Source organism: Thermobia domestica, chromosome 3 (genome assembly GCF_964235325.1).
Source record: "Thermobia domestica chromosome 3, izTheDome1.hap1.1, whole genome shotgun sequence".
NCBI lineage: Eukaryota > Metazoa > Arthropoda > Insecta > Zygentoma > Lepismatidae > Thermobia > Thermobia domestica.
In genome coordinates this window covers 48,709,108-48,730,937 of record NC_137456.1, presented here as the reverse complement: position 1 = coordinate 48,730,937, position 21,830 = coordinate 48,709,108, and the positions used below count along the sequence as shown (strand labels likewise).

General features: G+C 37.5%; 2 protein-coding genes across 2 annotated transcripts in view; one reads left to right on the top strand and one right to left on the bottom strand.

The window, feature by feature from the left end:
- LOC145680378 (uncharacterized) overlaps positions 1-6,230 on the top strand; it is a 25,804-nt gene extending 19,574 nt beyond the window's left edge. The window contains exon 5 of the mRNA XM_081750808.1: positions 4,784-6,230. Within this exon, the coding sequence (XP_081606934.1) occupies positions 4,784-4,988 (205 nt within the window). The 3' untranslated portion in view covers positions 4,989-6,230. The remainder of the gene's footprint in view (positions 1-4,783) is intronic.
- On the bottom strand, positions 5,867-21,830 carry LOC145680379 (uncharacterized). Its single transcript, XM_081750810.1, has 6 exons — positions 21,675-21,830; positions 16,660-16,765; positions 14,356-14,622; positions 12,090-12,233; positions 9,436-9,557; positions 5,867-6,433 (listed from the first exon to the last, which is right to left on the bottom strand). Exons 2-6 carry the CDS (start codon positions 16,753-16,755, stop codon positions 6,415-6,417), a joined length of 648 nt encoding a protein of 215 aa, XP_081606936.1. The 5' UTR covers positions 16,756-16,765; positions 21,675-21,830; the 3' UTR covers positions 5,867-6,414.

Sequence of the window (21,830 nt, the reverse complement as noted above, 5' to 3'; positions counted from 1 at the left end):
AAGTGATTCATATTCCACTTTTTTTTCTTCTCTATGCATAGTTGCTTGCCAAGAACGTAATACTGATCAACAGGAGTAGATGAAGTAAGTATTGTTCTTAACCCTAGAAAGCTCGAAGTACGTAAGTCCATTGCACTTTTTTTTTTCTCTCTCTCTCTCTTCTCATGAAATGTTCTCTGTATGCCACATCAATGAATGTGCTTACGTTTTCTTCAGTAACGATTTTTATATAACATGAATTTGCAACTCTTCGCTTATATTTTAGTCTTTATGGCCATCAAACCAGCTTTAGGTGAATCTAATGGGTATGTTTGTAATTTAGATATTCTTTGACAGACATTCGATATACAGCATAAATACTACCAATAAGCTATTCAATACATCCCATTGTTTATACTGAATAAAAAAAAAAAAAAAAAGAGTACGTTGGTCTGCTTGATCGTAGTTTCTTTTTTTTTCAGTGAACCGTGACATATCAACGCTCATGTGCTCGTCTGCAATTAGAACAAGCTAATGAATCTGCAGAGTCCTTCTCAGACAGTGTGAGATCCCGAACTTGAAACTAGCGACGAAGACTAAGCGTACATAGCGATTGTAGTCATATCGTTGGTGGAGTGCACATATTCCCGTTCATAGCTTCTTTTTCTCAGAAGTAGGAAAAAAAAAAAAAAAAAAAAAAATCCTCCACCAACTTCCAAGTTTAGGGGCCAGCAACGTAATAAAAACTGCAAGTGACAACGTGAAGTATACCAAAAAATGAAATCTCTAAGTTTTACGTCCCACGGTTATGCCGGTTAGGCTAAAGGAGACGGTGATGATGAGTAATGAATGAAAATGGTGGAATGAAGAGTGGGAGGAAACGGGAGAACCCCGAGAAAACCCACGTACACGGTGTTTGTGAAGTATACCAAGCAAGAACCCAAAAGGTTTTACGTTGTAAAGATGAAGTGGAAACGAGTGCATTCTTTGGACTTCTTGTAATAACCGGTCATTTGAATAACAATCACACAGTTGCTTTATGGAATCCCAAATACGGACCTCCAATATTTTACGTTATCATGAACAGGATTCCAAGTGCTCCTTTTATTCTGGGTTACCAAAAAACACCCGTTGAGAGGTTTCCCTTATTTTCGGAAAAGAGGATAACCAACGAATTTAGGCACATCGGTACTGTTGCACCTAACAGAACTTTTCTAACTGGTTTACAATTGGGTAGAATTTTGTTGTGCAATGAGCTCAAATCAGTAAGAACAGTATGAAAGAACAAGGCCTTCATTTCTTTTGAATCCCAACCTAACAAATCTAGATAAATTGAATCTTCGTCTGGGTTTTCATAATTTTACCTTAGTTTCGTATATTGCTGCAAGGGGTAAAACAGCCATTCTCCTTAGCAGTATGCACTACTCCAACGATATTGTGGTGGAGAAAGCAAAGAAACCAAAAGTATTCTGTACTAAATGAAACTAAGTGGTATCGATAGGTTAGATCAAACGATTCAAACATACTCATGTAAGAGGAAGACAAATCATTGGCCTGTTGCTTACTTCATGAACAGTTTACACATCTGTGGGGTTTCTGGGTATGTTGTATAGCTCACAATCCTAGGTAGAAAATATTTTCTGACTGAGCACGTTATGCAGCCTCATATAGTGAGACTATCACCACCGAGTTCACAAGCACAAACTGCAATGGAGATCAGTTCCGGAGCTGCAACGGCGCTAATCTGTTCAAGAAATCCATCCCTCACCAGCTAGTCGCTCTTTGTGCAACTAAGGAAGAATGGAGAAACAAATGTGAAATGCAAAAGAAATGTATAATTACAACACTCAACATGCCAAGACTGATACGAAAATACAGGGTCGTATGTCATGCTAGATTGTGACTGAACTTGTCTTCCCGAATAGGTTTGTTCTATAGAAGTTAATACTCGAATTACACAGGGTGTCTCAAAAGTCACCTAACATAGGGTAACTTATCAGTTACAACAAAATGTCAAGAGTAAAAACAGTTTCCAAATGTTTTGTCTAAAACGAAGGATTGTTTTTTTTTTTTTTTTTTAATCGGACAAGCTGCTTGGGCTGTACACTCTTTGTGCGCCCAATGTTAAATGAAAATGCAACGTTGCCACTTACCTGGACCCACACCATAAGTGAATGAAGTTAGTTTGTAATAGGGGCTGGCCATTGACATGATGGCGTAAGACACTAACTTCATGCTATCGGTCCAGGTGTATGGCAACGTCTTCATTTAACATTGGGCACACAGAGTACGGCTAGTCCGAAGAAAAAAAAAAACTAGATTGAAAACATTGAGACTTTTCCCTCTTGTTGTAACTGATGTTGCCCTGTCAGGTGACTTGAGACCCTGTATATAGAGAAGTATGGTGGTATCTGTAGAGCAGCTGTTTTAATCCCTTTGCCCGAAAAGGGCATTTTTTTTTTTTTCTTTAATATATATTAGCGACAAAATTAGAGACTATTTGACGGCTACGCATAATTTTTCCCCAGACGTTCGTTTGTGCAGACATGATTATAAATCTTCAGTGTAAAGATTATAATATTACGGTCCATGTTCTAGGAGGTGCATTTAAGTATGACCACTGCTTTTTTCTCTCAGGTCTGGTAACAAACTGAGTTTTAGAATACTCACTGAAATAAGTGAGATGCGTAACGGAGGGCAACACCGTACTGCACATAGAACTAGCGGCTGCGGTGAGAATGAATCATACGATACTCAGTTTTCTCAATTTGCTTGGTGTGGCACCGCCAGTTGAATGAGATTAAGTTATGGACGTGTCTAATGTCTGTTCGTGGTCCGACACTTCAAAGGCAGAACGTCGTGTAACACAATCTCGACCTTGCACAAGTTGATCTGACGAGTGGAGTGGTTTCGGAGAATCGCCGAATGATTTAACACACACCGCCTCCAAAGTTTGCATTTCCGTGGGATATGTGCACTGTCGTCATACCAGCTCGTAGTATGGTTATTTGGATATCGTACAGCTATCATCTTTGTTTACAGAATTAGTTTTACTCAAACTACGCATACATGATTTTTTTTAACGCTCAATGCGATTTATAGATTTGATATATCTCTCACCTCCCTTTGGTCTAATGGCTTCAGAGAAAAGTACAAAAATTTCGCGTACAATTGTTAATTTTATTTTTTAGAACTCAAATATTGTCTAGTCATGCATGAGCTCTTGTAATTGCCAGTGTTCTTACATTTAATTTTTATTCCGCTTTACGCATATTACGAATTCTTATTTACCACAAAATCGTGTCTACCTATAGGATATAACAGTAATCTTAACTTTTGGACTTTTTCGTTAAATGCCAACCTAGACTATCTTAAACTACAATTTAATTCCAGATATATTACCGAAAAATGTAGCAAAAGCAGATATATGGAAGCTTCCTTGTGGTCTAATACCATCCACTTCTGCCAAGTTCCTCAAAGCCTTCGGCTAGTTCAGAAATTCTATAAAGGCAAGATAGCTAGTAAAAACCAACTTGACACTGAGTCGCTACTATATTGATTCATTTCCGCGGAAACTTTCCACCTATTTCATAACGCCCTTAATCACATCCTGTCACGACTAATCATTGCTTACAGCTGCCAAGTGCTTACGGAAATCATTGCATCAAAATTTAAAATCATTTTTCGCTGATTACATACATCTTTCTCTGCTCCCTACATGTCCCCTAAGGAACGAAAACCAGATTGAGTAACTTCGCTTATATGTTTGACCTAGTAAAAGATTAGCATTACCAAGGAGCTTTCTGTGACAGCATGGTATAAAAATTCCGTTAAGACATTCAGCATTAGTAGAATTAAAATTACGAGAACGACATTCCTCAGTAAGCAATTTAAATTGGGAGCCTGGATCGATCTCAGGAGGTAAATTAAGGTTAAAAAAAAAACTTGGAAAAGTTTAAGCCACAATACAATCAACATTAAGAGAAAAGGTTCCAGTAAAGAGTTTTGAGAACTATCTTCCGAAAGTGAACAATGTTAAGCACCAAAAAGAATATCCAAGAAAATCGACCGAACAATCACTTTGTATAACATTTCAACTACAAGATTGTAAGTATGACTCATTTTAGCAGTGAATCAAAAACTCGACAGTTACGAACGCAATCACTAGATCAGTTTTCGGTAAATTGTTCCTACCCATTCTGAAATTAAAGTATGCCACATTACAGTTAACTAAATTTAGGACTAGAAAAAAAACATTGAAAATTATCCCTTTTGGATTTTTCCGTGAGTAATCACTGAAAAATCTGAGTTTTCCCTTTTGTATCCAGAATCAGTTCTGCAGATACAAGATTCGGTAATGAACTCACTACAGAATGTTTAGATCTGTATTGTCAACAGTCTATAAGACTATTTCGATTGCGAAGCACAAATACCAACTTACATCCGTTTCGTGAGTGCTAGACAATTGCTCATCTACACAATACTCCCCGTTCAAGATCTCAATCTTCTGTTAGAATGAAAATTTGACAATTTTCATTGAATATTTTTGCTTGTCAGGATGTCAATTCTAATATGTTCATATCGAAAGTACAGAAAACCTTGAAGTATTTAATTCGAGCGCAAGGAGTCATACTCCTAGCTCAATTCTTTAGTCTAACAGTCATTTCGAAGAAATTTCACTCAATACCACCTAACGTTCAGATATTCTATTTTCTTGCGTTCCAACTATTTGAAATACTAGAAGTACCTCACTGACTGGGCAGTAGTATCAATTTTATATACCCTTACCCCATTATCTTTTCAGATTAAGTCTCCGTTCAGATCAAGATCTTACCTCATCGTTTAGATCTTCGAACCTCTCAGGTGTTGCGCCTATACAGAAAAAACCTGAACTGCAGAAGCAAGATCCATGTCACCGTATTTCAACCGACGTTCTGAAGAATTCAAGTGCCAAAACCACTTCAGTGAAGGGAAGTGCCAAAGTTCAACAAGCCAGTCTTGCCATGTAATTCATCCAAGCCATTAAATATTTGGTTATGAAATATCGAAGACTTAAGTTTTGTTAGTGTGACATTCCTTTATATGTAACGGCAACTATTTGGCCGTATCTGTGGAAGCTCTTACGGCCAACCGAACACTACCGCAATAAAAGTGTATACTAAATGGTGAATTTGGTCCGTTATCCTTAACAGCCTATACTAGAACTATCGAGCACGGGTTCAATTACAAGTTTAGTCGCTATTTAATCAACTGCTGCTACATCAATTAGGTTTAGATTTTAACTTTTAAACACTGATTCCATGAGCTTAGTTGCCCACACAGACAATTACTTTTAATCACTCAGTTGTGATGCCCTGGCGTAAAATTTGTGATAAGTCTCCGCGCAACAACTATTTCGTGAAAATATCCAAATTTTACATTAAATTACAAAGCAAAATTAAAACAGCACTAGATAATGTGGAAAATAAGTCATACACCGGTTCCCCTTTATGCCTCATGGTGAGTCCGGAGAAACTAGTCGTCGTAATACTATCGCAACAATACATGCATCATGCATAACAAGGTTGTTTATTCATTTCCCATTCACGACTCGCGCAATTTCGTGTGAGTTTTAATCCTTTATATCACTTGCGAGCGGTGATTATATTCAATGAGAGAAAGCGGAAAGGCCATTCCTCACCGCAAAAAATGAAAGTAGCAGATTCCGAAAGCGCTACCTGTTGCATGTAGAAAATTTTGCTACATATTTTGCGGTAATAGCTTTTCCGTTTCTCATAATCCTTTCTATTTATAGCCCAGTACTAGAATTCAACACCTCAGAAGTTTCACCTCATTGCAGAAGGAACTAATGGTTTTAAAAAGATCTGCAGTAATAATACATACTATGTACATTTAATATTTATTGGAAATGTGTACAATACATTTGAAGAAGCATGTAATCAATGAGAATTTACGAAACATTGAACTTTTAAATTTGGAACAATGCTCTTCGCAATTGTACAAGATGAAACCAGACACTGAATACGCAAGGTATCAATTGCGTTCAGACTTAAAACCAACAGAAGACGACTGAATACAATTAAGAAGTCGCAAATGGACATGAATCGCAACTTCGTATTTAAAACATTAAAAAAAATTACCACTTTCATATTACAATATTGGATATTAAGAAAGTGAAAGCTTTTTTTCTTTGAAGTTCGGGAGTGAAGTGTACTCAACTGTTGCACTACCGCCATACTCCGACGAATTTCGCGCAACACTGTTTCTTGGATTCAAATCTTGTAATACACTGAATAAGGTTGATTAAACTAATACTAAATGTAAACATGCATAAATCTTCGGACTACTTGGTGCTCTTAACTATTAAAAATATACAGTAGTTCAATTAGTAGTACACTTCGTATGTTCCTTCTCCATTTTCCTCCTCCAGACTTCTTACTCGCTGTCTTCATCCCTGAGGAAGAAAAAATTACTTTGTAACTTCCATAGACGACCATATGATTATATAATCTGAATGTTCATCAACAGATCGGATTTAATTACACAAAAATGAAGAGCCCGATCTTTCCTGAGGCCTACTTTGTGACAATCTGTCCTATACGTAAAACTAATTATACTTGCCAAAATTGCTGCAGTATTTTAAAATGTCAATCTAGTACTTAACAGTAACATTGTCCAATTATTTGTAAGGACCAAGACAATGCAAACACTTCATACGTATCTGCTCATCAATGAAAACCGGGTACGGAATCTTACGGGTACCTACTGAAATCTAAACTGATTAAGATTTAAGTACTGCAAATAAAATTTTAAAAATCCGAATACCAATGGAGCCACAGAACACTACTCGCAGCCCGAATGACATCGTTGGTAATGAATCTGGCATTAAACATGTTCACTACACACCTTCCACCAGCGAACATTTCTAAAGGCTACATTTAGTTCTTTCGATTGGGTGCATTATACTGCAAATGTGCCACGATAGATAATTAGAAAACATGCAAAGGCATAATAAAACTGGTAAGAGTGAGATAGTAAACCTAGTTACGAATCAGTATGAAAGTAACATTTTTGGACAGTCACTGGTACACGAACTAAGAATATTTTGTGACGAACAGGGGAGAAACTAAGTGAGAAATGAATACGCCTTGAGCGACCGTTGGGTGGTAATTAGGTAAATTAGGTGCTGTCTAGTGTCTAGTTGAAATTAGGTGCTGCTGAGATCCTCTCTTCGAGAGCCTAATCTTGACAACTTTTTACAAGCACAACTTGATCTCTTCACTCGGTGCGACCTATACTTTACAATGACTTCTTGCCTATCAATTTGCGCGTGTTTCAACCTTTATTCTGCTCCGACCAAACAAGTATCAACCGAAACAGTTCTATAGCTTTCGACAAATAATTCTGTCCACTTATCTAAGCTTTTATTTACACAGAGTGGATCATTTGTCCTGATACTTTAGTAACAAACTAGTATTTTAAAAAAAAAAAAAAAAAGGCTTGACACTCATACCAGTGTTAACTGTTGAGAATCCAAGTTACTTTTATCAAATATCACTACGTCATGTTATTACAAACCCAGATGTTCATATAAACTAAGGACGCTACAGTTATCACAAACCTTAGACATTTTGGTCTACAGCAATTATAACGAAAGGACAAATTCATACCCAAAGTACAACGTCGAATACCACGATCACAGGACTAAGCAAGTAGGAAGTTACAAGGGACTGAAATTTTTTTTTCAAAGGACAATTTCAAAGTTTAGGTAAGTATCACATCAATGTAGGTACGCACGTCCAAAATTATTGCCGCATGTCTAAATATGTTGATATGGGAATATAATTTGATAACTAGTTTGCCCTGTATTTATGTTAGTATGTCTATAATCGGCAGACGTGGCAAATTTCATGTCAGAAAAGCAGTCAATAAGAATAAAACTAAAGTAAAACTTCCTTGTGTATTTAGCAACATTTTGTTTTACTCATTCTAATCATCTTTTCCTATGAAATTTACCACAAATATACATTTCCCGATTATACACACAATATCAGTATTAAAAGTGTCCTGCAAAAATCAAATTATATTTTTACAAGAAGACAGTTATAGATATGTAACAATCATTTTGGACACGAGTATGTGCACGGTTTCCAAAGACCAAGACTATAATGCCGTTCACCGCAATTAAACCATAATCCAAGCCATACAGAACAAAAATTGATAGTATTTAAAATGGCGTATCTAGGAAACTTCTAGAACACATTGCTTCTAAAAATAAGAACAATGCCTTTTGATAGGTGTAACTAAACTATTTTAAGCAGTGTTGAAAACCAAGTTTATATCTCCAGAACAGATCGAACTGCTGTAAACGGCATTGTGATCCTTACATTTATTGAGAACCACCTATGCAAATATACGAGGAATTTCAGTTTATTTTTACAAATAGTATAGCAGTCTCCTTTCCCGAAGTTACACGAGAACTGAAGTATTCGATATAGTACTTCGGATGTGCATTGCCCCGCCTGTTTCACTTGCGTTATTGTTGCAAAACCCTCCGAAATTGACACTGCAACGTCCTTACTCTGCAACAATGCTTGACTAGTGTGATACTCTTACATGTAGGTTTAAAATATCCAACAATCCAAATATACGACTGGTTGGCAATACCATTAACTGAGGTATAAAAATATTTTATCCACTAGTTTAGAAAATCAAGGGTGTAACACGAAATGGTACACTATACACTGAAAATTCAACTTTTTTTTTTATCTCAAATATTTACAATTATCACACCTATAACTATTCGATATCAAACTTACAACCTGGACTATCTGAATTTGCAGGAAATTACAAAACTCCACACACTACGTAATTTTACTCTAGCAACTTTATGTACCAAATTAACCCGTAAATGCACAGCTTTGCATATTTCAAAAGCTAATTGAATCTGCCTTTTGACTTGCCTGTCAGATTAATACACATTTTTTTCATCACGTGAAACTACAGTTCACAATACAGAATGTCCCACCAGGTAGTGCTGAGAAGTAGTAGCTTCTTTAGTTTGTTGCATGACTGAACTCAATGTGCGCATTTAGGATTAAGAGGTATTTTGTTTTCCTATAAATTTACTAGGAGTGATAAATATCAGATCAATACCCATTCGGACTAGGTCCACTCAAACCTTACCTTCACTTAAAATGTCAACTGTTTAGAACAATTTTGCAATTCTAAAAACTGCTAACACTTCCACTAATGAATAGCGTTAAGAATATGGAACGAAATTCTCAATATACATCTTGTTACTAATAAAAATTGAAGCGTGCATCAATTTATGAAATTACTGATATTTAGTTGAGGTTGAATACTTCTGGTTAAGGTGGAAAGATGAGGCACTACATACGAAAAAGCATCCCTTTGCAAATACACATTCAACTGAATGATTATCCAAATACTCACTTCTTTTCTAGGACGACCTGGTCCCGTAAAAATTCCACAATGGTTTCTTTCCTATTCTGCACTTTGAACCTCACAGGTGCGGGTAAATACATATCTCTGTTCTGCTGTGTCCATCCGGAGTACTACAAAATTCAAAGAAATTATCTCAGTATACCGAAAGTACATGAATAGTTGGATCATAAAAACAACGTTCAACCAATGTATGATTTATTGGAAATTTACAAGCTAATTATCTGCAATTAGTATTTAAACAGATTTCCATATGCTACTTTCATTTCTGCTGCCCAACCGGTTTCGTTTAAAACGTACGTTTAAAACTGAGTGCTGCAATGGTTCAAGTCAGATTAGCCCTGCACAGAATATTCAAAATATTTACTTCTACCATTCCAGCCTAACTACAAGAAATTACGAGCCATGTGATGTCGTGTGGAACCTATGCAAAATTAGTTCCTAATCTAAACCCTTATACAGAAATTTCACTAGAAGCGAGTAGACGTTCAGCACAATGTGGGATCAGAAAAACTACCTCCATGGGGAATCAAACTATCTCCCGCGCCAAAGGCACGTATGTTAATTACATAGCCATAAGAGTTCTAATATACTAAGAACTGCTGAAACCTTCATGAATACTTCAACATCCATCAGGCCCATAAAGTTATTACAACTGATTTCGCATGAATTTAGGAACTATTTATTGGCAGTTTCTCGACTCGTACAGCAGGTCTCGCGACGTAATTACACCTTCACAACAACTACACCTAGCCCTAAACCAAATTGCTGCTGTATTAATTGTCGGAAACCCTGAATTAAGGTTATTGGATCACCATTACAATTGAAATTACTCCCAGGAAAATTTCAAAAAATGCACGACTCGATGAAACTAGATCCAATAGTGACAGTTAACTACAAGCAGCATCTCCATAGCTCACTGAAATCTAATCTTCCCTAATGAACTCCTCGATAACACGACAGTTGAAGAAAAAATTCCCATGCCCTCGACCAATCATTTCAGTTTGTTATAAATACAACTTCAATTCTTACATTTGGAATACGAAAAAACTACTGCCAAATAATTATACACTGCCCTTATCTTAATCCTAAATACTCATTTATCATTCGGCCTACTACTGTCGTCCACGACAGCCGTTTTATCTGATTTTGATTTAAATCTGGCTTTAAGTTTTAACTCCAAGTCACTGTTTATCTTCTGGTTTTGTTCTTTGAGGCGTCCATCTTCATACGCAGCCATGTTCGTGAGCAATAACACTTGCTGAATTTCGTGATCATGAGATTTCTACTATACAGAGAAGTTTGTGTAGAAAAATCATTCCCTTCAAGTGAAAATTTCAAACTTAATATCAGGGTTCCCACTTTTCCAGTTTCCAGGACAAATCAATTTTACAGGACTTCGACATTGGAAAGTATAACAGGATTGCAACTGTAGATTCAAAAATCAGTTAATATTAATGCACGATAAATACATAGTTTTTCCCCTCCCAAACCCCCCTTAGAGCCACCCGATCCACCCACATCACATGTATTCTCATTCTTTCTACATGACATTTTAATTGTGCACTGAACAAATTCACAAATATTTTTCGTACATGCCATCTTCATTGTGTGACTATTAGGGGAAAAGAATTTTATCACAAATTTTTCAATTAAGTATGCAGTTGTGATTTTCTCATCTATCTACAATCTAGCAAAGCTGCTCTACGGATAGCATTTGACTGAAAAGACTTCTACTCTGCTTCTTGTGCAAGCTGGTTTGCTTCATTTTCCAAAGCTTCATTTGTTTCTACCAATTTTCTTTCTCTGCAGCTGCTGTACATTTACTTATCTTGCTCTGCACTTTACTTTCTCTTTGAAGTCATTTTCTCCAGCTCTGCCTTGCATGGAAACCATAATGCAGCATTTCTTTCGTGATGTTGAAGTTAAGTTTATGGGAAGTTTACCATATACCACATCCGCAGATAAAATTTGAAGATTAACTTCCTTCTGGGTGTGATTTACACTTAAAATATGAAGCCACAGACAAGCTTTGGGTGAGTTTCTAGGAACAATCTCACGTCTTCCATGTGAATTTTGCCTTTCATGTGGTTTCGAACAGCTGCTAAAACTTTTTGAAACCAAAATTTTTTTCCCCACACATCTTACACTGTCCTGTATTCCTCACGTTCTACCTGTATCCAGCTTTTGAATTCGTCCATTGCCAACCAGTCCGCCTGAAATTTGTTCCTCTCCATGACTTCCAAAATCATTCGGTATTTATAAATTTCAAGGACAAACTGATTTAAGGACATTTCCATGTCTCCAGAACAACCAATTCAAAAACATTTCCAGGTTTTTCAGGATTTCCAGGACGAGTGGAATCCTGTAATGTGTAAAAATTCCGAATCTCCTAGTACACAAAATAGTAAATTAACGGACGCTTTCTAAAAGTAGCTCAATGTGATTAAATTTATTCACTAAGAAGCCACTAGCCGCTGCATATTCAATTTTAATCCAATTTTTGATTGTAGAAGAAATTCCTGACCTTTCTACGAAATAGCAACTTCCCTGAAGCATCTTGAAGCTCTTCCGCAATACTCCGACTTCCTACATCAGTGTGAACCCTTATCTATAATTTATAAAAAAGTTACATCGAAACTTACCGTAGACGAGTTCTTATATAACATCTTTCCATCGATCTCTGTTGGGAGGTACTTTTGCAGCAGTGCTTTCCCATCGATCTTCCAAATTGGTGGATCCTTTACATTGTTTTCTATGTCCGATTTCAGTATCACATATGCGCCAGGCTGAAAAATCACAGTATTAAAAATACAACTAAATTTACTTTCAATACATAACAGAATTAGTTCAAAATAGTCCCACTAACCGCGAAGCAAGCTAATGCAATTACTCAGACGCTTCTTGAAATTTAAACCCAAGTTCTCCCACGTCAGTTCCCAGACCATTGGTGTTCATGAAATGGAATAAAAACTGCGTACAAGATCTCAATCGATGAGGGGATCTAAGTGCAGGTCAATTTGACCAAGATTCGATTTCTCAATCACGTCTCTATGAAGCGTTTCAAGGGAACAGGAAAGAGACGAATCATGTAAAAATTCACGGAGTACTGGGAACTACAGAAAGACATTTCCTCTAAGATGAATCATTGCCCCTCTACTGACTAGATTCATCTAGTGATATCCCTTAGCTACCTTCTGCAGATCAAATTAGTTAGCCAAAAAGCAAATTAACGTAAATCAAAAATCACACGAAAGTGGCCAGGTACCATTACAAAGAAAAACTAGCAATATGGTGAAAGGGTGGCAATTTAAAATTGCCCATTTCAACACGTGGCGTAACTGCAAGTGAACTGTGGTGCGTTGCACATATGCAACACTTAGTATGGTCTGACTTTTTCTACCAAATTTTAATATCTTTCAAAAATGTTGTATCGTTGCTTCAAGTTAATCCTTGTATATTGAATTTTTTTTCCATTCCTCTAATATAGGTATAGCAACACGTAAAATCCAGATATTTTCCAAGGTAGATAAAATTACAGCGAAAAATAGGTTAAAAGAGTTGCAACTAGGAAAAGTTCAGAAAATATTTCCAAAGTCAGGACAGTGAAATGTATAAAAAATAGAATACACAAGTCTAATGTGGATCACACAAGAAAAATATTTGAACCTATGGCCCTAACATTCTATTAAGTCACGTATTCGTGCATTGCATTTCAAAATTTTAATAAATTTTTGCCTCCTCTGATATATTAGAATTGAAAATGTAGCCTTGCAATAGTTCATTTGACTAGACTCCACTAGCGCTCTTAGTGACTATCAACGTAAAAACTCAAGTACCAACTTCTGGTCTATCATTAAATTTCCAGGCTTAATTACAGGGGTTTAGGATGAACGTTCTTGGAACGGTTAACCAACTAGTAAACCGCTATTCACCATCTATTCCCACTAGATTTATAACAAAAATGGATCATTTCTAACACTTCCGGTATGTATATTACCTGCAACGAACTACTAGTTACTGCCGACCCTCTACAACCTGTCGAAATTCCCTGAGCCACCAAATATATCCCGGGAGTCTCCCGGTCAGATTTGCACGGAACGACTGATTTCCGTAACTCCAGGCTTTAATAGAATGGAAATTACACATTCCTCAGAAATTTCAGGAAAACAGTTCGCCATTACCGCTCTTACTCCGATCAACGTAAAATGGTTCTAGAGTGGTTCTAGAGATTATGCCTCCCAATGGACGGACACTGCAGCTAGATTATCGGAACCACTATCCCATTTCCTAAGCTAACCATGAACTATATCATCACTGTCAAATTGGGAAAAACCACCGGCCGATAACATTGTTAAACCTTACGGACCCGAGGTGCACCCTCTCCTTGGGTTAATACACATTCCATTACAATGACTGCTGAAGAAGCTTTCTAATAAGCACCTTATCATCATCATAAGTATTAAAATTTCGAAGAAAAACTGCGCAGTCCTAGATGACGGGATACAAGTTCCACTGACCCCTGAAAGTATCTGCTGAAGGCAATAATTGCAAAAATTAAATGTAACTCAGGGCACTTGACGTAAGTCTTTTCTTAAAAGACTAACTGGATTACGACCAACAGTTTTTTTTTAATAATTATCCAAAGATCTAAAATGCTGAGGTGCTGCACTTTGCACTACCATCTTCAATTTCCGTAATTAGTGAATACCGCAGTGAAATATCTAGAATAGCCTTACCTAATACACTGAACTACGAAAGCGAAGTCAACTACCAGGAAATCAGACATGCGATATAGTGAAGCGTTTGACAATTATACGCTCAAAAGCTCAATCACACTGAAAGCTTAGAATGAGCCTTTTGACAAACTGCAAATACCAATATTGAATGAACAAATACAATGCAACATACCTGGAATGGTCTGTTGAGAATTGGCGGGCCACTCATCATGGTAGGTGTGCTGCTAGCATTAGTGGTAGTGGTAGTTGTGGTCGAGGGCGTGGCAGGAGCTGGAGTTTTCTTCTCTGCCGTACTAGTTTCTTCTTTTTCCTCCTTATCTTCCTTTGGTGCTTTCTTCTCGGTTTTCTCTGGAGTTTTCTTTTCTGTAGTCTTGGCTCGCTTTCGGGTAGTTATCCTCGCACTGCGGAGGCGACCAGATCGTCTCTTACCACTACCATCCTATCGAAAAAGAAATAGGCAAATGCTTACATACTTCTTGGAGACGTAATACTGAACAAAAATACACCCACAATATTAAAAGTATTGGGAGATCAGTAACTACCTCAAGCATCCAAGAATGTTACCGCATTTTCAACGTTACGCTAACCTAACTGCTTAAACTGCACTGAAGAATTGTCACATATCATGTATGTATATACATACTACAAACATTTATGACAAACGTAAGGTTAATTTATATCACATGGTTAGCATTGAATGACAGTGGTTCTATCAAGTGAAAACTTGTCATGTGAATTTCGCCGTGGCAAGCAAAGCCGCGAACATGCAAGGGTGGTGCTGGTTCAACAATGCACACGCAAAAAAAACCGAAGATGTGAGATGGTAACGAAAGTAACTGGAAAATTCACGAGGCCACACGTATCTGTACCGCTTTCATAGAAACCATTTCGCACGAAAATTAAGGTTAAAAAAAAGCCTGCCAGGCGAATATCGTACCAAGTCATCACACACCAATTTAGACGCTCAAACAATCCTGAGAGAATCGTACTGCCAGGTATGCTGAGATTGGGACACCATTTTAAACCTCAAGAAGCAAAGCATGCAGTGGCAGCACCAATGATCTTCCCCGCACGCGAACAGCAAAACCATTTGCTGGCCACTTGGGATGCTTCATCTTCAACAGGATGTACTATTATGGGACACTTACGCAGCTAATTCCGAAATTACGAGGAAGCCAACAATTAAGGAAAGAGGCATATTACGCAGAAGTCTCCAGACAAACCACAGCAATTTGTGGCTGCAAGGTTTACAGTACTTCTATATTCTTCCCACATCAGCTCCAAGCGCCTTCAGTTCTAAGTTCTTAACCTAAACGGCAAACTGCAAATATAACTAAAGAATGTAAAGGAGTAAATAAGGACGCCACCCAATTTTTAGGCTATTTCTTACATGGAAACCGTATAATTTGACAGCACGCGCGTAGAAATTTCAAGGAATGGTCACGTTTTCTGACGCTGACCGTTATTTCTATGTATCGTTGCAGCTGACTTACGAGCAATTTCCTTGACACATACAGAATGAATTTAGATTCTGCTGACGCTCATACTTTTAGGGATTATTCATTAAGTATGTACGAACTTACAAAGGGGGTAACAAAGCGACTTATTTACTTATCGACTGATACGAGAATAAAAAAGGACGTACCCGTACTTTATATCTGCATGTGTAGTGCCCTTGTACTTTGTGTGGGTGGGGGGAATTTAACTCATATCGCATGTCTTGTGCACATGGATACTTACTATTGCACTACGTAGAAAACTTATGGTATTTCATGTAGAAGTGGTAATAGAACAGAAAAAACGCAGGGGGTTCTCATGTATGCCATAAATTTCCTACGTAGTGCAATACTAAGAAGTAACCATGTGCACAAGACATGCGATATGCGTTAAATCCCCAAACACACAGTCAGATTAAGTACAAGGGCACTATACATGCAGATATAAAGTACAGGTACGTTCTTTCTTATTTTCGTATCAGTCGATAAGTAAATAAAAGTCTCTTTGTTACCCCCTTTGTAAGTTCGTACATACTCAATGAAATCCCTAAAAGTATGAGCGTCCTGCTCCTTCGGGAACTGATTCAGCTTCATATATACTACTTCGCCCAAGGAAAGCCCTAAGACCTGACAATCACTTTCAAAGTGAACACCTTACTTGTACCAATAATATACTAACAAAAAGCTCAAAAACCCAGGTGGGTTTTAGTTTTTTCCTTCATGTGGGTCCAATGTAAATAAATAAACTAAAATTTGCACGTACCCTTTACATTTTCATTGGATCAACTCTAGATTCAATCTGCAATTTACCTAGCAATTTGTAGTGTCAACTGAAGTTTACTCCTATGTCAATATAATTACCGGTAGCTTAAATTCTAGACAAAAAACACTTCCCAAATATGTCTTAACAGCAAGTTCAAGAAATACTAGGAAGCTTCAAATTTAAAACTTGTTCCTTGATGTGACTACAATATACTTACTTCTTCTGAAGGATTCCATGCTGGGTCATCGGAAGAGTCCTGCAATTCCTCTGGCTCATCGGGGTCAGAGTCAGATTCCCTGTACTTCTTCTTCATCTTGTTAGTTCTGCGAAAAAAATAAGATGCATGAAGTATCAGTGATCAAGTTCATATACGTCAAGCAGTTTTGAAATACGATCATAGAATAACAAATCTGCATTAATCTACCAACCAATTTCGCCCTATTCGAAATTATTCGAATTCACTCGATTGCGTAAGAACGTATTTAAAAACTAACCATTCGGCATTTGTTCTATATTTTCACAACTACCTTTTTCAAGCTACTTTGTCCACGATCCCCTGTTCTAGAACAACAATCAAGACATTACAAATTAATCCACTACCTTCACAGCACTAAACTTATTGCCCTACAAACGCACACAAGACTGATCGCAAAACAATCAGAAAGTAATGAAATCTGAGTGGCAATGCAATACTGAAGGTAAGGGGGTTGGCAGGACGCATGTCAACTGAAAATAAGGGCAGAATTTCGATCAAAACAGTTCGAATAAGGTCTTTAAATGAACCTCAAGAATCCTTGAGGGCAGAGGTGGTTGTGGTAGTACACCTAACCCTGTTACGTGGATCTGATTCAACCCAATTCCCCACCAAATGGGCTCAACCGTCGACACATCCATTGCAACAATCAATTTCAAGTCACCGAGTATACTTTTAGTACATTATATCCCTACGTCCACGGACACCACGTTGAATTAAGCAAACGCAAATATAACATATCACAGTTCAAGTTTGATTGGAACAAAGTTACTTGAGCATTATGTTATCACGATTCCGTATAGCCTAAATATGGAATATTAATGGAAGCTAATAATTCGGAACATGAAGGCGGAAATTGAAAACGGAAACAAATCCGAACGGCAAGATGAAAGTTCCTTGCAGTGAAGGTCAAACCGTAATACGTTCATAGAATGAGTCCTTTTCCGTTCTAAGATCGTAATTACAGTAAGATACCGATAGGCACAAATGCAAATAGAACAGTTTCTCCAACAAAGGCAAGGTATCCCCGTAAGGATGTACGAAAATCAAAGATTAATCAGCATAAAACTATCCTATAAATATACCACATTGACTTGATCCCTAGTCTTTCGTTGCAAGCGCTGCTATCGGCTGAAGGAATTCCACACGCTTTCTCTCGTTCAGCAAAAGCTGAACCCTTATTGGCTCAACGCGTGGGTGTGTGAGAGGTTTAGTTCGCATTTTTGCCACGCCTCAAGACATTTTGGCAGCACAATAGCAACACTGAATAAATGCAACATTGTAAGATTCGTTCAAAGTGGATTATGAAATGTAATAACCTGACATGGCGCAGTTCAAAAAATTATGTCAGGCTTGCAACAACCTTGTACGAAAATATCCAAAACAATGTCCCTGTCGAAATCTGCACTTTGTCATTACCCGAAGTTAAAAGGACGGCCACCTTGTACAGGCAGTTTGTAGCCTAGTAGTTCAGCACCAAGGCTGTACGAGACCTGGGCCTAGTTTTTGTAGGATCCCAATCAAACTAACTGGATGAAGGCAGTAGGCATAGCCAGAAATATGTAACCTCTTAAAAGATTAAATACTCGCTGGTGCGAATTTTAATGCAAAAGCTTTGTAGCAATATACACATGCACAGCTCAGATTCTATACTGACTAGAAGAATCCGAAGTCCGCAGTTCCATTTCTACTCAAACAAAAAATCTAGTTTACAAGAAAAGTACATCTGATTTAATCAAGGGCTGTCTTACGAAAAAAAACTGCCGAACAAGCTCACAAAATAGCAATTTTACGTTAAAATATGCGAAACTTTTGGTCACGTTCGTTAGTTGATACTACACTCAATACGAAAACCGTAACAATATTTCTGAAAAAATCGCCAAAGCAAAAAGCGAAGAAATCTTTAAAAAACCTCAAAAGGAAGCACGGTAGTGAATAGTTTCTACTTTAAAACTCACTTAACATGCTTACAACCAGATAATACACATTAGATAACCGACCGAACATTTTAAAAATAAGTAAACAGCATTAACACTATCAAGAAAAACTTCAAGAGCTTACTTTAGGTAATAAAACAGTTGAATATGCTAGTCAAACACTAATACCTCAGACTATACGAGAATTAATGATTGTGGACTATTCTCAGAATTAAGGAAACTCCAAATTGACTAAACACGAAAACTATCAAGTTACATCGCACTTTTAACACAAGCTAAAGGAAATAATTATCGAAAAGCTACTCGAGAATATTCGAACAAATAAAACTTCGATAGCAAAAATATTAACTTATTGAAGAGGGGTATGGGCGGGACCGGTAACCCCATCCAAACTGCTTAATTTAAAAACTATAAGTCGTACACTTCCGTAATGTGCTTACAATACCAACAAACTTCACCCAGACTAAGCTTCACCGGCGGTTTATTTCTGCAGAATGTACGGGAGTTTTATTTTACATTTGCTTTAAGTTTCAAAGTTTGTAGTCCATCCCTTGCAATCTTGAAAATTTAACGAGAAATTTTCAATTTGCCCGTGTGCGCTTAAACCGTCCGAACGACTTTTTTTTTATCTTTTTAATATAAAGATATTAAAAACATTGTACTATATAGAAAGCTAAGGAACTACTTGGCGCAAGGTTACCGCAGTCTGTGGCAAGTAGCATGTGTATTTTGAACATGGCCGAAAGCTGAAACAGTTCTTTTGGCACCCTTGCAGAGACCAGATATTACACTAATTTTCAACAAATTATGCCCAAACCTAAGCCAACCCACCTTCACCCGCTACCGCTCGCTCTGCAATACTATGTGAATTAAAATTTGGTACCAAAAGGAACCAACCTAGCTACTAACTTTACTCTTTCACGTCTATGCCAGCAAAGCTAAAGATGAGGAATGAAATTGGGAACGGGAAAACTGAAAAAACCCAGTCCACCACAAAGCTCACTTGGCGCGAGCTGAGATCGAACCAAGGACCTCATGCACCACAGGTGAACGTTCTATCACAGCCACCGTGGCCCCACTTTCAATAAATCCAATAAAGCACGTCATTTCCAGGAAAGATTACAAAATCTACGCAATCATTTGTGCATGCATCAGAACAAACTGCAGGACCACTTTCGGTACACCACTCGAAATACTCGTTGAATTAAACCTTCATTAATATCCAACTGCGTTCAGCGACACTATCTCATCTGACGCATAGATTAAGCTGAAGTAGGCCATTAAAAGCACTTTTGATAACATACCAAGTTTCTGACTGAACAGAGCCCACATTGTGCCATAAAAACCACACCGAAAAACTAACCTATGCTAATCACGAAAAAAAAAAAAAAAAAAAAAAAAAAAAAAAAACTAACGCTAAATACGGGTAGGGTGAAGCTGACAGGCCCGGGCTGGCAAGTGTCAAAGCGGCAGGCACCTCAGCGGGTGCACGCTTAAGCGAAGCTTGTTAAAAGTTTTCGCAGTGATACTCTAGACTATTGCGATAGTTTCTCACTAGTTACGCTCACTTAACTACAGAAATACTCCGTCAGCGGAAAACAAAATTAGCGATTTGTCTACTATATGCACTCACTTATTAACCACTTCACCAGCAATCCTAGATTTGTAAATTGATGAATCTGATCAACGTGACAACTCTGCAGCCTGAAATTACTTATAAACACTTCTTTCCTTGCAGAGCATAATTTCACCTGTAGATTTCGAAGAAAAAAGTTATGGCCAGACTCCCGGTACTGTAGAAGTTACATCCTAGAGAAATAAAGCAAGTTAGAGCTTTGACGTCCTTAACCTGTACCGAAACGTGGTATGCACTCCATTCAAGCCTATTGGGATTACCCGTATCATGCTAAACCAAATCTACGTAACGACCTTTATAAGCTAGCAGTAGACAAGGAAATTCACGTGAAAGAACAACCTGCACTTCGTTGCCAGGAAATAGAAATCTTATGTAGCCCAATCAGAACAGGTGGTGTAGAAGCAGGCACGTCAGTGGCGGTGGGTACGCGCGTGAACTAGAATATGCGATAGTAGTTTCAAATATGAACGTGTCAATGATTTAACAACTATGGCCCACATGTACGGAAACTTGTAAACCAGCACCCGCCACGCTAATATCGGGCTACTGTCCCGCGATTTGCTTCGAGTCCTAAATCTTAACTAATGAAAATGTCGAAGGTGCAGATCCTAAACCAAACTTACTTCACACACGCTCACATACAACTGCGGTCTACAACCATCCATAGAAGGTTTAAATTTCGCCACTTAAGGTTTAAAAACCGTAAAGCAAGCCCCAAACACTTTCAAGTCCGAACCGGCTATAATTCAATATCAAGAATGATTAAGTTTAATATACTTACATAATTTCATCAAAAATTCCAAATCGAAAACCACTACGAATACTCCATTACATAAAGTAACCCGCCGTAACTAAAATGGGGGAGACAGCACTTTAAACTTGACAGTCAATATTACCACTTAACCCAAGTTACCGTATATTTAATATTTTTAAAAAAAAACATTTGTGCCCTATAACGTTGCTCTCTTACACTCATCAAAAGTATTAAGTCAACTCAATACTGCGTAAAGATTGCTTCCCCACTCACACAACACGCATGCATGTAGTTACGAACTACGCCATGAAGGCCGGTAGCACCCACGCCAACTTTCTAGGATTAAAATAACATTAAAAACCCACATCTACGTTTTCCTAACATTATCAGTCACTTTCTGCAACAACTGTAGATCATATAGAATACACTGTAAACTGTCCCACTGACGAACTTACAATATAGCATGGTTTAATTTCCAAACCGCAAGAACAACGTGCACATTTAACTCATTCGTAATAAGCGTTCCAAAAATTTACTTAAAATTTAAAATAACCCATTGATTTGGATTATTAACACTTATAAACAAATTTAAATCTTATTAACCTACTATTTTAGAAAGTTCTAACACATATAAACGTTATATTGCACTTACAGTACTTGAAAAGCCGCAAAGTGATAACAACGCTTCTCCTGCTTCTTCCTTACTGCGGTCAACCGCCAAAATGGAAGTGCCGGTCTAGCGTCTCCGCGCAAAAAGTAGTGCGAGGGAAAGCAAACAACATAAGCATACAATGAAATTATTTTAAGT